Below are 16,021 nucleotides of genomic sequence, written 5' to 3' on the forward strand. Positions count from 1 at the left end.
GATTAGTACAGTTATTATTCAAGTTTTTAATCAACGAAAGCAAATGGCATCTGTTTGTTATCATTCTTTCTACAGAAGACAAAGGCTCAGGTCCCAATGGTGCTGACTGCTGGTCCCAAGTGGTTGCTGGATGTGACTTGGCAAGGAGTGGAAGACAACAAAAACAACTGCATTGTGTACAGCAAAGGTAAATGCAAGATCGTTTCTCTCTCTCTTTGGAAGTATTAAAACCTGAGCAGGGCAAAACAGCACCAGAAGAGCAGGAATGGAAGTAGAAAGTATAATTCGATCCTCTCTCTTCCTTTTTCCCAACTGAGTTCCTCTAATATGTGCTTTCAGTAAAGCCACCTGTGTTTTTTTTTTTTTTTTTTNCGTAAAACAAAAAGTGTCATACCACCAATTACTTAGTGCTTTGCACATTTACCTCACCCTGTATTTGAGTGGCTTGACTAGTATCTTTTCTTGCTGTATCGTTGATAGCCAGGGTTGATAAAACCCCAAATTCTCCTTTTAGACATCTATCAAAAAGTAAAATCCTTCTGAAATTTAGCAATTTGTGTCAAGGTGCACAGTCTAAGAGGCACTACATTCCCGCCAGTTTCCCGAAGTCATGAATGATGAGAGGATAGCTGGAAATGAAACCTTTGCAAAGATGGAATTCTTCCTCATGTTGATTTCTGAAGGGCAGGAGGCAGACACTAAAGAGGAAGCTGATGACTTGCAGGGCATTGCCTTTGATTTGCTCAGTGTGACATCAACCCAGACTGGTCATGTAGCTATGCCTTGGCTACAAAGGAGCCAAAGCTCCATGATGGCACATCATGGGCTGACTCTCCATAGCACAGGACCTTCCTCCTGTGTGGTGTAGGTTTGGGGCACTTTTTTACACATTCAAGCCTTGGGCCTAGCTCTGCACTCTTACAGTAAAATCCCTAATCTCACTTCTTCATAAATATTGCAAAACCTTGTGCTTCTCATGTTTAATTTCTCTTGGCTTTCTTTTTAAACCAAATAGACCTACTGAGATCAAAGATGTATTTGCACATTGAACCTAGAAACCGTAAAAGCATACAAGGGAACAAGCAAATAAGCACCCCTATCAATATATTAACATATAAAACACTAATCATAACATCAAAGACTCTTAAAAACTTGCTAGAAACAATTACAACTTGTTCCTATAATCATTACAATTTGTACACTTATAAGAGGATTGCCTCTAAACTACCATAAGCCTTTGAAAGTTGAAACACTGGAAAGAGGGAATTTGCAAGCTAAAAAAAAACAATCTGCACACAAGGATCTGATTATACTCCTTTTCCTTCTATAATTACTGGTCCCATACCCACTAATTTTCTAATGTGAAATACCTGTGGTATGCTGGTGGGAGGTCTTAGCTGAAAGGGATGTGAGATTTTCCCAGAATATGCCAATATAATCTATCAAAGTGAAAAGAAATGGTATAGGGAATCAGTTTACCAATGTCCACATTCAGAATACAAAAGATGCCTTGGAAGGTAGGACCACTTGTTGGGGATAGATTTCTGTTGTACAACATTTTATCTTCATTGTAGCAATATAGTATGGGGGAAACATGGCAACAGCTGGTCCCGTTATGATCCAAATTCATTGTGTTTTTAAATCACCTATTCTTTTATTAGAGATCATTGTTATATATTTTGAGTATTCTTTATCTAAATTGTTTGGGACCAGAGTGTTTCAGATTTCAGATTTTTTTCAGATTGGAATATTTGTACGTACATTATGAGGTATCTTGGAAATGAGACCCAAGTCTAAACATGTAAGTCATTTATGTTTCATAAACATAAAATACACATAGTCTAATGGTAATTCTATTCAATATTTTTATAATTTGTGCATGAAACAAAGTTTTGACTATAACTCATTGCATGAGGTAAGTTGTGGAATTTTTTACTTGTGGCATCATGTTGGTGGTCAAAAAGTTTTGGATTTTGGAACATTTCAGATTTTGGATTTTTTGATTAAGGTTGTCAAACCCGTAGAACAGAATTGGAATTCTTTATTCAGTGGAGTACGCTAACTTTTGCAAATTTATGTGTTTATGGTTGGCTATACCTTCCATCTTTTTGCAATAAACAAATTAGAGTAATTAATAGCAGCTTATTGATTAATTTCATTAGTTAACTGGTAAAGCATGCACTGAGTTCAACTATGTACCTTGTACATTGAAGATAGTAGCCGCCATTTATTGGGCACACCTTGAATTCTCTTCTTGTTGCTCCCATGCCACACTGTATGTGATTCTCTCATTGCTCTCTATTACCTTGTTTCATGATCATGAATATACAGTTTATGAGTCCAAAAAAGGAGAAAGTAAGAAAGTTAGCTATGATTGCCTGCCTTTTCAATCTGCTTTATGTTTACTGAGGGCATAGATTGTGTCTTAGTCACCTTTCTATTCCTGGCCTGGCATGCTACCTGTACAAGAAAAAAACTAAATAAATGTTGGCTGGTTGATCAAATAAATGAGAATGGTTGCCAGACACTGTAATAGACACTTCACATGATATGATGATGAACTATATGAATTGCCGCTATTCAATAATTTTTTCACCTATAAAGGGTAATTTGGCATTGTTCAACTTAAAAGAACAATTGGTTTTGCAGTTTAAATGTCAGAACTGTAATAACTGCAGTATATGCTTTTTAAAACTTTATTTAATAGCTCCTGTGAGATAATCAACATACTACCCCATTTTACAAAGGTAGATAAACGACGGGTAAATAATTTGCCATGGTCACATGACTTAAAAATGATTGATTGGGATTCAGGCATACATTTGTTTAACTTAGGGTTGGAGTGATACAAACTAGAATATGTTCTGTCTGCATTAAGCTTCAAAACAACTCAATGAAATCGATAGTGTTTTCTCATTTTACACCTATGACTTAGAGAGGTATGATTGCCCATGATCATAGAGAGCTAGCTATCTCTACATAAATCTACATCTTGACAGCTCCAGATTCTGTGCTCCTTGAACCACATGACTCAGCCTTTCCCTTTGCCACTGTTAAATGATGAGTAACGATCAAAACCACTCAGGCTTTTATGCCTAGAAATCACAAAATGTATAAAGTGTGACATTTCAAAAAAATGCATTTCCGGGAAACCTAAGATTAAAGAAAAAGCCTCATTACCAAATAATCATTTATCATAGCCCTCTTGAAAACTCACAATGCATGCTAATATTCATGATCTAGAATTCTGCAGTAAAAAAAAGCAAAAGGAAAAAAATTGTGATTATTTGCATTTTAACATGTATTGTTGTTTCTCTGCTTTGCTCCAGACTCTTCTTTGGTCTACCTGGGCTTCAGAGGCCTGAAACTAATTTCTAGTATTCAGAGTGCCTTTAGAGGGAAGAGACACCTCACCCAGAGCATGTCCCAAAATTGTGTCAATAACTTAATATTCCAGGATTTTACTCGGGATTGTTTGGATCATGGAAAATATGACCCCTGGAGGCACTGCTACTCCTATCCAAACACCCTGGATTCTGGAGTCTTCTGTCTCCACAATCTGTACATACGATAAGCCTCCTCAAAGCAAAAGGGTTTTGAAGATGGAAGGGTTTGGCAATTTAGACTGAACAAGTGTTAACTTGAACCTCTATAATGTTTGTGGCATTTGCATAATGCCTATGTTATTTATTAATTGGGCCTCTTTTGTTTTCAAGTGACAGAAATCTAACTGAAATTAGCTTCTGACAAAAGTGTGTGTGTGTGTGTGTGTGTGTGTGTGTGTGTGTGTGTGTGTGTACTGGGGTAGATGGGTTCATCTGCTCATGTAACTGAGAGTCCAGGAGTATTCTGGATGTCTGGAACTGCTTGATTCAGTTGGTCAAACTTTGTCTCCAGACTGTCTTTCTCTATCATCTGGCTCTTCTTTCTTGTGTGGGCATCATTCTCAGATAAGTGGTGGGGAGATCCGGGCTTACTTCACCAGCATAGCAACTTGTGTAGAAAGAGAGCTTTTCTGGGGTTTGATTGAGCACATCACATACCATTCCCTGAACCAATTAATCACGATGACTCTCCCTGGAAGACAATAGTCAGCCTGGGGCCTAAAAGGAAAATTAAGCCCACATGAGCCACAGAAATGGAGGCGAGGTAGTTCCCTAAATAAAACCCGGGTTATGCTGCCACTAAAGAGTGGCTGCTTGTTGGGCCAACAGCCACAACATCCATGCCCTCAGGTGTCACAAATTATTCCTAACATCTAAAAAGCTCTCATGGACAATGAAAATTAAATTCCTGATGCCACAATTGTATTTGTTTTCTTCCTAAGAACCTAAACTACTTATAAACTGAATGCCAAATCGTTTTTATAGGACCTGGCTATCTGAGAGCATATCAGTATCTATTTACAAATAGAAGCTAAATTGCAGATGTGTAACATTTTGCAAAAATGCCTTGACTGGGATTTTTGATAGTGTTTTCTTATGGTGTGAAAATAGGCCCATTTAATGTGTAACTATTACCATCTAGGAGGCATACTTGCTTCCTACGGTATTCCTAAATGTAGGCTAGTAACGAAATTAAATATGACTATAAAGCTTTCATTGTCAGGGTGTCCACTGAAATAATTATTATAAAATACAATTATATTCTATCACTTAGTGCTACTTGATAGATTGCCATCATTTTGTTTTATGAAAAATTTTAAAAGTATAGTAGTTGGCATTAACATTCTAATCTGATGTATGTTGTTCCTGCCTCACCTACCCCTTGTCATTCCAGAAAGTAATTAGGTCATCCAGACATTGATGGACCAGACCTGTTGGGTCATCTGTTTTATGCCATTATTCTCAACAGACTCCAGATAATTCTAATTTACTTATCTCAATGGAAAAATACTAAAAAGCATCATGCTGAAGTTAAAAGGAGCTTTGCTGGAGAGTAGGGTGGGCAAAGGTCTGCCCACTTACTCCCAAAATCCACTGTCTGTTGAGCACTGATGATCTACTTCTTTACCTTACCTTATTATATACTATCTACTGTTTGCAAAGTATGGTAACCTTTTCATATGAAAAACAAATAGGGTACTTAGAATTTTATGTTTTGAGGGTATTAAAAATTACACCTTTAGCATCTTTCATGTGGGTTTATTCACTCAGCTTCAAATTCGTGATAATTACACTATTTAATTTTTCAATTTTCATGTAGTTGTAATTTCAAAGTAACCACCTTCTCTAGGTCTCCAGATTAAGAAAATAAACACTGTCAATCAAGAGAGTGGAAAAAAGTATCAGCTAACCCTCTCTCTCACCTCAACAACAGAATATTTCTTTATATGTGAAGGAACAGTATCATTGTAAAAATCTGTATTTCATATGTAACCTTAGACAAATCACTTTCCCACTCTAATCCTGATTTCCTCAGCTGTTAAAAATGGAATAGCAATGGCTACCAGGCAGGACTTTTGTGAAGCACCCATTTACGTGATTGCAGAGGTTATGATCAATATTATATTGCTGAATATCTTACAGACAGCTTTTGTGGTTAAGTCAGTACACAATGAGAAAATGAAGCCAGGCTTCCATGTTGGTGTCAAGCATATAATGATGTCATATTTATAGCAAAGACTTCTGTAAGTCTCGTTCAGTCACTTTGAACCCACAGAATATTTGCAGACATCTGTGTCACAGAATCAGAGACCTGAAGCCTGAATGTGAGCATATTATTGGATTTTTTTTCTTGGCCATGTGATACTTTTATTTTAGTGTAAGTCTTATATATAGTGCTAATATAAAGATGAAAATGATGATATTATTAATAATAATAACAATTACCATTTATTAAGATTTGTTCCATTCCAGACGCTGTTCTAATCACTTTAATACATTTTCTTACTTACAATTACAACAAATTCATGATATCTAAACAGTACTTTCCCCATTTTATAGATGAATAAACTTAGGTTTAGATGGGTTAAGTAAGTTCAAATGATGATATTGGGATTCAATCTTAAGCTTGTTCACTTCAAATCCCAATTATGCAATCGACAAAATTTTGGCAGATGCCATTTACTAAGCCAAGGTTACAGATTATTGCCTTTCTTTGCAAATTTGCATACATGTTTATTACCAATTTTTTTTTTCTATTCTTTGGCTTGACTTTAAAGGGATTGTTCTAAAACTAAAACAGTAGTAGCAGTAATAGTTTATGCTCATTTCTTTGTTGCTTCTAAGACCACAGCAATTTCAACTCATATAGACAAGTGCACAGCAATCTCAAAAATCATGCTATGATAATCTTAAAACTTCTGATTTTGCAGGTTTGCACAAATTTAACCAGGCAATTAATTAACGTAACCATTTTTGAATGTCTTTTATGTCCAACGGCCTATACTAGGCACCAGTAAAATAATGACAGAAATTTTAGTATGATTTAGTTTAGGTGAATAACTTTCTCCACACTCTCCAAATTAAGTTTTCAAAACAAAAGTCTTTCATTATAAAGACTCTTGTAAAAGTCCAGACCGTGTTCCACCTTAACATAGATGATCTGTTGCATGTTACTAGAATTTTCAAACAATAGCTTTGTCTAATGTGGCAGCCAATTTCAAAGTAGCCTAAAAGTTAATGTTTAACTTTACTTAGAGGGCATAATGTCATAATAAACTAATTTAAGAGGAAAAATTTGCGTTCATATTTTATGCATTTGTTTAACTAGTCAGTAATTCATAGAAAATGTATAACCATTGTCTAATTTTACAGTATTTTTGAAAGAGGGTGAGTGCCTGAACTAAATATTTAGCAGTGGGAATTATAAAATCATAAGGCGATTAAGTTAGCTAGTCGCAGAATTCCAATATTGCTTTTTAAATGACTTCAGGATATAGGAGGTACTAAGGTTATTATCTGTTATCAGGAATACAGTGGAATTGTACAACTGGATAATAACCAAACAAACTGACACAATGTAAAATTACATTATCAGTGTGTTAAAACAAAATTGCGCCCTAAAGGAGTCCACATGCCAGCTCAGAGCTGCAGTGTAATTATGCTTAACTCTGATAATTAAAATACAACGGAGATCAACAGAATCATTTTCATTAAGAAAATTATTAATGATGGTGGTATAACAGTAATTGATTGCAGAGCGCCACAGGATAACGCGATGCCGAAAACCCATGTTTCATGAACATCTGAGGCTTTTTCTAGTTACGTTCTATTAATATTTTGAGGAGTGAGCAATTTAGTATTCCATTTCTAGGAATATGTGATTGTAAAAATGGCTGCTTTTAAAAAACCACAGTTTTGATTCAGATTGTCATTTTAAGGGGTGCTTAAGGCCAGGACAAGTGACCCCACTAGTGACTGCGTTATTTACAATAGAGTTGTCTGTTGCAAATTGCAGAATGACAGCAACTTCAGTAAGCATTGAGCCTTGTGTCATTTCCATTTCTTACTAGGCGTTTGCTGTTTTTACAGTTATATTAGTGATTTATTGATGTTATTTCAGTCTGGGTCTAGGTGCACTGAATAGTTTATTGTCTTTAGTTATAACTACTATATGCTATATGATATGAAAAATGCATTTGTTTTATATCAACATCACTGTGAATTTCCTTAATGAAATGTTGGTAAATAGCCCTGCACAATAATACCACTAATTACCTTAGTGAATTAGATGTGCTTTCCTATTTTGGAGAAAAAAATATCCTGAACCACCCTGGATCCATGCATGAATGAAGCTTCTGTCTCTTAGGGGTAGAAGCCCAGTTAGAATGTTGGCAAATGATAAGAACTAAGAATATATCAGTTTTATAAGTACAAAAACGAGAAATGAAGAGTGGGGTCTTTTGAGAGGTGACTCACTAGTATTCAGGGATGTTAGCTTGTCATTCAAAGAGTTGCTAATCTTGAAAGCTACCCCCAAAAGTGTCTTTGTCAGTTGAAATGAGGGACAACTCTTTAGGGTTGATTTTTTTCAGGGTAAGATACTGAGAATAGTTTTTAAAACACTGTATTATATAAGATAAATCTAAGTGAAAAAAGGCAGAATATGTGGTTTTGTGCCTAACATGATTATATTTAAAAAGTATATGTACAGGAAAACATACTGGAAAGAAACAGTGTGAAATTATAAAGATATTTCTGTTAAAGTTGCAAGACTTAGGGAGATTTTTGGTATCCTTTTTCATAATTTTCTTCACTTTGATTTTTTACTTATATAATTTAAGAAAAAATGTTTGCATTTGAAAATCATTCTTTGTCTTAACTACATTCTTACTCTTCTTTTTATATAACCCAGCTAAAACAAAGAAATCTTTGCCTTATCCACAAAGTGTCCCTCATCCACAGAATTTAAATTGTCTCCTAGTGATATAATTACTTTTCTTTAGTAATTCCGTGAAAGTCCTGACACTGCTTTTCGTAAGATAATTTTCCAAATAAAATATACATAACTGAGCACATGCTCTGTTCATGATATGGCCCAGGTGCTATAGGAGTACAAATGAATGTGAGACACCCCCCAGGCTTAAGAAGCTTATTGAAAGAGCTTACTTGATGAAAGATGTGTAATACTGAATTCAGTCTTATACAGTCAAGCAGTGTTCACAGAGATGTGGAATTTTCATAGGATATTGAAGGTTGCATATCAATTTGAGTAATGGGGCGAAGGCTTTTAAGAAGGTTAAAATGTGTGCCTAAAAGCTCTTAGGCTATGATGCATCCAGTATGTTCATGGGTGTATCTGTTCAATTTAGTTAAAACAGATAATTTACAGATGAGACCATTGAGGAGCAAGCCTCCAAAAGTTTCTGATAGCCATATTGTAGACGCACTTGAATGCTCATTCTGAAAACATTAGCATGGAAGCAGTGGAGAGCTGCTGACATTTTTAGGGCCGTATGATGAGATCGAGATTTTAGTAAGATTATTCCATTAAAAGTTAAGCATACGTCCATCCATTAACAAAACCAAGACTTAGATATCATAGAAATAATGGCGTTACACACCTCTAGAAAATATTAGTAGTAAACCATCTGCCTTACTCCACTCGTTACCAGACTTCAACAAGTTTTCAACACCAAATGAACCTCCAATCCACTCACTTCACCACCATCACTTTCCCGTCAGCCCCTGCGTGATCACTTCCAGGTTACCTGATGTGGATTCCATGGGTCTGTCATTCTATTCTCTTTCTTAGACCCCCTTACCCTTCTCTCTCTCTTTTTGGTCTTTACTGGCCTGGTAATTCCTCCTTCTGGTTAATCCAGCTCTCCACTTTCTCCTGGCCACATCCAAGCAGCAGAAATTAGGTAAATTAGTATTTGTGAAGTGCCCAGAATAGAGTCTGGTCCACCGTGAGTACTCTATGAATGTATGGTCAAAATAAAGCAAATGAATTACTACCAATACCAACAACAACAACAAAAACTGAAGCTGATCAGTTTTATGTTGTTTGACCAAAAGGAGATATGAGCCCTCAGTTTATGTGGTCTGACAATCAAAACTTGTTGTCCTAATCAATCTTCAAATCAATATTCAAGGTGACTATTTCAGACTTCAGACTCCCCAAATATTTAACATCCTCTGTTAAATAATGTCTTTACTTCTCATTTCATAAAGAAAATGAGGAAGTGGTAGCATATATAATACTCCAAGGATCGCAAATGGACTGAGCACAAGTGTACTGATTGATATATAATGCAGAGCCAAATCTGGCCCATGATCTGTTTTTGTAAATAAAGTTTTATTGGAACACAGCCATGACAATTTGTTTATACATTGTCTATGGCCACTTTTACATTGTAACATCAGGGTTGAGTAGTTGGAATAGAGACATTCTAGCTTGTAAAACGTAAAATATTATGTGGTCCTTTAAACTCACCAATTCCTGAACTGAACCTATAAACTTACTACCTTAGCTTTATATGATCACCTCCTGGATGCCTGTAGCTTCTCTTTCTATTACTTTTTAGCTACTTTATTCCAGTTACATGGGCTTCTTGCTTTTGCTTAAAAATATAAAGAATGACACTATCTCAGGGCCTTTACACTGTTCTCTGGCTCTGCATTGCTCCCTCTATGACCTCTTTTTTTTTTTCTTTTTTTTTTTGAGACACTGTTTTGCCATGTTGGCCAGGCTGGTCTCAAACTCCTGGCCTCAGCCTCCCAAAGTGCTGGGATTTCAGGCATGAGCCACCACACCCGGCTCTCTCTGCCCTCTTTCTGAACTCTCCTTCGATGTTGACTCCCAAATTGTCTGTCTAAACGGTCTGCCTAACTACCCTGTCTAAAATACACACACTCTCTCTCTCGCTCGCTCTCCACACCTCCATCGCCACCATTTCTCTCTTCTCTCCTTCTCCTCTGTATCCATCAGTTCAGAAAACTGTAACAAGACAGCATAGACTGGGTGACTTAAACAATAAATATTTATTTCTCATGGTTCTGGAGACCAGGAAGTCCAAGATCAAGGTGCTGGCACCCTGAAACTTCACACCTGGTGAGAGCTCTCTTCTGGGTTTGTGGATGGGCACCTTCTTGCTGTATAGTCACAAAGTAGAGTGGGAGATAAGGAGATCCATCTTGCTTTTCTTCTCATATGTACGCTCATCCCATCATGAGAGGTCCACCCTCATGACCTAATTGCCACACAAAAGCCTTACCTGCTAATGCCATCACATTTGCAGTTAGAGTTCCAACATATACATTTGGGGAGAGACAAGCATGCAGTTCATAACCTCCTCTGTATCAGTTATCTTTATATTTGATGCTTTATTGTTGACTAAAGAATTTTAATGTCAGCTTTTTAGCCTTAAAATGGAAATTCTATAAGGACAGGGATTTTTTTCTGATTTTTAAACAGTGCATGACACATAGTAGGTGCTCAATGAATATTTTTGAATGAAACAAGTAGATAAACCAATAGATGCATTTTTTTTTAAAAAAAAAAGCATAGAAAGCTATGATGTCTATTTAATAATAGACTTAGAATACTCTTCTTGACTTTCTTTGACTTTCTGTAGTACCCTAAAACTTTATTATTTAACTTTGTTCCTATCACATTTATAATTTACAAGAGGTCTCTCATTTTATGACTGTTCTTGCTCTTTTTATGTGAAGATTCTTCTTTTGTCTCTGAAGATAGAAACTGGAGGACATTTGGGAAAGTGTCCTGTGCATTGTTTCTTTTTTCTTGACTACTCTGTTCCCTGAATTTAATGTTGGTACTTTCCTCAAATGGCTTGAGAGACATGGATGTCTGCTTTTTATTGTAAGAGCAGGACACTGTCAACTGAAGAACGACAAAGTTCATAAATTTGGAAAGGAGAGCTTTATTTCTTATAAAGGGTTGCAGCTGGCAGGATGACCATTCTAACAGGCTGGGAAGCATAGCCTATAGCTAGAAGCCAAAAACAGACACTTTGAGGGTGGGAAGAATAAGACAGGGATTTATGCTGATCGAGGTGGTGAAATCGACGTAATAGGAGGAATATTTATGAAAGGAGAAACATGCACATGCACAAATGAGCTTCATGACTCTCTAGGGGACCCATGTTCAAAAAAAAGGTGGCATTAGCATGATCCAAGGGTGGAGTTTTCAGCTCTTTGGTGTTAAAAGGTGAAACAGAGGACATGAAAACCCTCACTGCACATCCTCCACAGACTGGCCAGAACCGCTCTGTGGTCAGTGGTCTCCCATCCGGAAGGAATGTTGTTCAGTTGTTTTGTCAAAACTGCAAAAGGGACAGGCAGTGTCAGGTGGTTGATTGATACCTGTTTAACCCTTAGGGAAGAAAGCCTAATGACAATTGGCACTGGGGGGTATGATGAGGCATATCTCACTTCCTATCCTGTCATAGCCAGGAACTCAGTTATGAAGGTTTCTACAGGGTCCCTTTGGCCAAGAGGAGGTCCGTTCAATCTGCTGGCAGACATAGGATTTCATTTTTTATTTCTCAATACTAAAGGCTGCATGGAGGCCGGGCGCGGTGGCTCAAGCCTGTAATCCCAGCACTTTGGGAGGCCGAGGCGGGTGGATCACGAGGTCAAGAGATCGAGACCATCCTGGTCAACATGGTGAAATCCCGTCTCTACTAAAAATACAAAAATTAGCTGGGCATGGTGGCGCATGCCTGTAATCCCAGCTACTCAGGAGGCTGAGGCAGGAGAATTGCCTGAACCCAGGAGGCGGAGATTGCAGTGAGCCGAGATCGCGCCATTGCACTCCAGCCTGGGTAACAAGGGCGAAACTCCGTCTCAAAAAAAAAAAAAAAAAAAAAAAAAAAAAAAAAAAGGCTGCATGGGAAAGCAGCATGAGTAGGCAGGCAGGGCTTATCAACTGGAAGATTTTGCATAGGATCATAGGCTGAGGACGATCAGCAAATGAGGTCCCCAAATGCTTTGATCTCAGCATGCTTAAATTCTCCGGAGAATAATAGTCTCCTCAGATTTGTGAACCTTGCAGCCAGCATTCTGAAGGAGAGTGGAATCTGTGTTGGAGAAGTCTTCTCTCACTGTTGAGATTGTAGATGATCCCTTATTCTTCTAATTCAGATGTCACAGTAGCATCTACCTTTGCTGAGCCCTGGATCTAAAGCCTCTATATTCCATTTTTCCTAAGATTAAACCTCCATCTCCCAACAGAGTTGGAAGGGGATGTAACTTAGCTCTATAGGGAAAGGCTGGGCCTGAAGGATAAGAGCTTCCTCCTCAGAATGCCTGTCCAAGTTTTAGCTCCACTGCTAATCCTCCCTCTCAAGGTACAGGGTGCCTTTACTTTCTGATCTGTTTTTGGATTCTGCAGAATAAATCTCCTTGGTTCTTGTTGGCCTGAGGCTCTTCAAGTACTTGGATTTCAGCTTTCTGTGCTCTGCTATGTCATTTATCACTCCATCAATTTTCTAGCTTCCAATATTTTGTTGACTTCTATTGTATACTCTGCCCTATCTCTTTCCCCTTATCACCTTCTTTTCTTCTTTACTGTCATTTTAGTAAAAGGGAGTAGAAATAAATGCATGCAGTCAATTCACCACTAAAGTGCAATCATTCACTTCCTTAATAGGAAGCCCTCTCTGCTCTTTTCTTATGCAAGCTTCTGCAAAGTCTTTGGCCTCATTCCTGGGACTTCTTCAATTCCAGCATCTTCTTTATTGCTCAGTTTTTGTCTTCGAAACTCCACTGAAGTGACACTTACAGGTCTCCTGTAGTCTGCTTGCCAAGTTTTCATCACCCTGGGCTTAATCTAGTCAACCGTTTCCATACCGAGTGACAAGTCTCTCCATCACTGTCCATCCACTAAATGTTGTCATTCTTTAGTTTTCTTTCTCCTCATTTGTGTATTTTCCCTTGACTACCTCATTTACATGTTTTAACTACCCAATGCCTGAGGGCCTCATTTGTCACTTATCTCACCCAGAAAGTATATGCTCCAATGATACTCAATTGTTTAAAATTTCTCCGCAAAAATTAGCTGGATATGGTGGCAGGTGCCCGTAATCCAGATACTCAGGAGGCTGAGAAAGAAGAATTGTTTGAACCTAGAAAGTGGAGGTTGTAGTGATTTGAAATCATGCCATTGCATTCCGGCCTGGGTGACAGAGTGAGACTCCATCTCAAAAAAAAATTTCCACCTGTCCCTTGCTTGCTTATAGCTACCTTTGTACATCATATTTCCTTTGTCTGATAACCTTCTCACCAATTTTATCATTTTAAACCAGTACCATTAAAGATTTAGTGTGTATCAATGCCTCTAAAAGGCCGTCTTCACCCCATTCCCAAAAGAAGAAAGATCCACCCCAGGCTGGGTATTGTACCAAGCTGGATGTGAACACCTCAAAGGCATTGATTCAGTTTTTCACCTCTGTACCTCCACAACCAGCACACAGTATACACCCACTGAATTTTGAATTATTATGTAATGAGATTTATTATGCCTTATTCAAAAGAGTAAACTCTAGCATTTCTTGACTGAGTTTCAGAAATTACTCATGTGTAAATCGTTTGTAATTCCGGTACCCACAATGCCATTCCCCCATGTCTAGAAAAGTGTCACATTCCTTAGTGAGATTTAAAAAATGCTAGAGAATCTGGATGAAGAGGATTTCTTTGGAATGTTGCGTTTATACATAGCACATATTATTATGCATCAGTCAGCATGGCAGTGTATGCAAGAATTTTAAACAGTTAAAACCTACATAGCTGCAAAAGATGTTGTCAAACCCTAGGGTCTGGTTTGGTATCTTTGCATAGCAGCCATGCCAAGACATTGGCTCACTATCACTGGGCAGTTCTTTTTGGACCCACTTTACTGGTAAATAGTAACAGTATCTGTCTTCAACTCTTTACTGGGGGAAAGTCCATCAGAAACTTCTACTCTTTGCTCTAATACCTGAAATTGGAGGCTTTTCATTTTACCACTAATGTATAAATCAAACTGTTTTTGAAGGCTATTTTTAAAATGAAAAAGTCACCTTATATACCTGACATACAGTAGTACTTCAGAGAAGACATATTCTAATTAGGCCATCTGAGGCCTGTGAAGACTGTCAGAGAAGAGTGGGGTCAACCAAATAGTATGTCACAGTGTTGCAAGCAAGAGTAGTCCAGTCAAGGGAATGGATCAGAAATACATAAAGATAAGCTGTTTCCATCTATTTATTATGTATTCTATCTACCTTCCACTGAAATTCAATGACAGTAAATTAAGCCAGTTTTTCCTTTAGAAATCTAGTCCTTATCTTCATTGTCTGGTGTCCATTGTCAGTAAAGATTTTCAGGAATGATTATTCTAGTGTTCAGCTTCTTTTAGTTTGTGCAGTCTTTCAAGAAATGGACGTTTCAGAGGTATACTAGAAAACCTTAACATTTTCTGAATGTTTATCAAATGTTCATAAGGAGGAATTTAAGGTTCTATAATTAATTTTCTCAAATGAGTAATATATTACATTTCTGTTCACCTCTCCCCCAAAAAAGATATAGGTCTGTAAAGTAGTAAATACTCTAGAGTGTGAATTCCAGAACTAATTGTGTTACGTGAATAAGGGATTAAGTAAAACAGCAGTAATTCTGCAGTCTTGCTGTGGTTTGAGTGTAGATTTCTAGATTCAAGTGTGAAGTTTTTCAGTCAAATGTCCTCACCTATCAAATCCAGAATACCTTGATCTTAACTCTGTGGAAGCAAATAAAGTGGTCTGTGAAGGAAATTTAGGAGAAACAATAGCTTAGTTTAGATATTCTTGTATTTTGACTAGAGATACAGATGATAAACAAAGATGAAGTAAGTAAAAATGTAGGTTAAGAAAATGAACACATTATTTTTGTCTATGACTTTAAATATACTTTTTTAAGTTAACTCTCTCAAGAGAAGTTAAAATAATCATTTTATATACATGCAGAAATGAAGCAAACTGATTTAAAAAAAAAAAAAAAAACCAGGCCATTGTATAAAATTTGGACGTGGGGTGTTCTTCAAGTCATTGAAATGGTAATTGAATTCCCACTATATGCCAGGCAGAGAATCTGTTAACTTTTTTGTAATATGTTCAAGTTATGTTTTACCTTCATTGATACTATGATATAGCTTGTCCATATCTAAATTATCCCCCCTTTTAAAAATTTGACTAATGTCTTACTACTTAATATGTTATCTGCCAAGCAGCAATATGACATTGGCTTGTTAGAAATGTAAAAGCTCATGCCCCATTCAGATCTACTAAATCCATATCTGCATTTTAACAAGATCCCAGGTGATTCGTGCGCACATTCAAGTTTGGGAAGCCAGGGTCTTGTGATTACTGATGTGATTTTAACAGAAAAGGTACATTATGGGATAGAAACAGTTAACCCTGCTACATGATGGTGTCATGACTCTCTGGCAGAGACTTGTGAATTTATCTGCATGTTAGAGGCAAATAGAAAACACAGAGCATGAGCATATCATAAAGGAAAAATAAGAATGTTGAAAAGTTCTTCCTGTTGTGTCTTTATACAACAGCTTGCCTGCTATCTTTTTTTTTTTTTTT

The 16,021-nt window shown here is 37.1% G+C and overlaps 1 protein-coding gene across 1 annotated transcript in view; it reads left to right on the forward strand.

Moving 5' to 3' along the window:
• ZFPM2 (zinc finger protein, FOG family member 2) overlaps positions 1 to 16,021 on the forward strand; it is a 466,965-nt gene that overhangs the window by 303,391 nt on the left and 147,553 nt on the right. Inside the window, exon 5 of the mRNA XM_017528980.2 lies at positions 76 to 187. Within this exon, the coding sequence (XP_017384469.1) occupies positions 76 to 187 (112 nt within the window). The remainder of the gene's footprint in view (positions 1 to 75; positions 188 to 16,021) is intronic.

The sequence above is a fragment of the Cebus imitator genome, unplaced genomic scaffold (assembly GCF_001604975.1).
Source record: "Cebus imitator isolate Cc_AM_T3 unplaced genomic scaffold, Cebus_imitator-1.0 Scaffold56, whole genome shotgun sequence".
NCBI lineage: Eukaryota > Metazoa > Chordata > Mammalia > Primates > Cebidae > Cebus > Cebus imitator.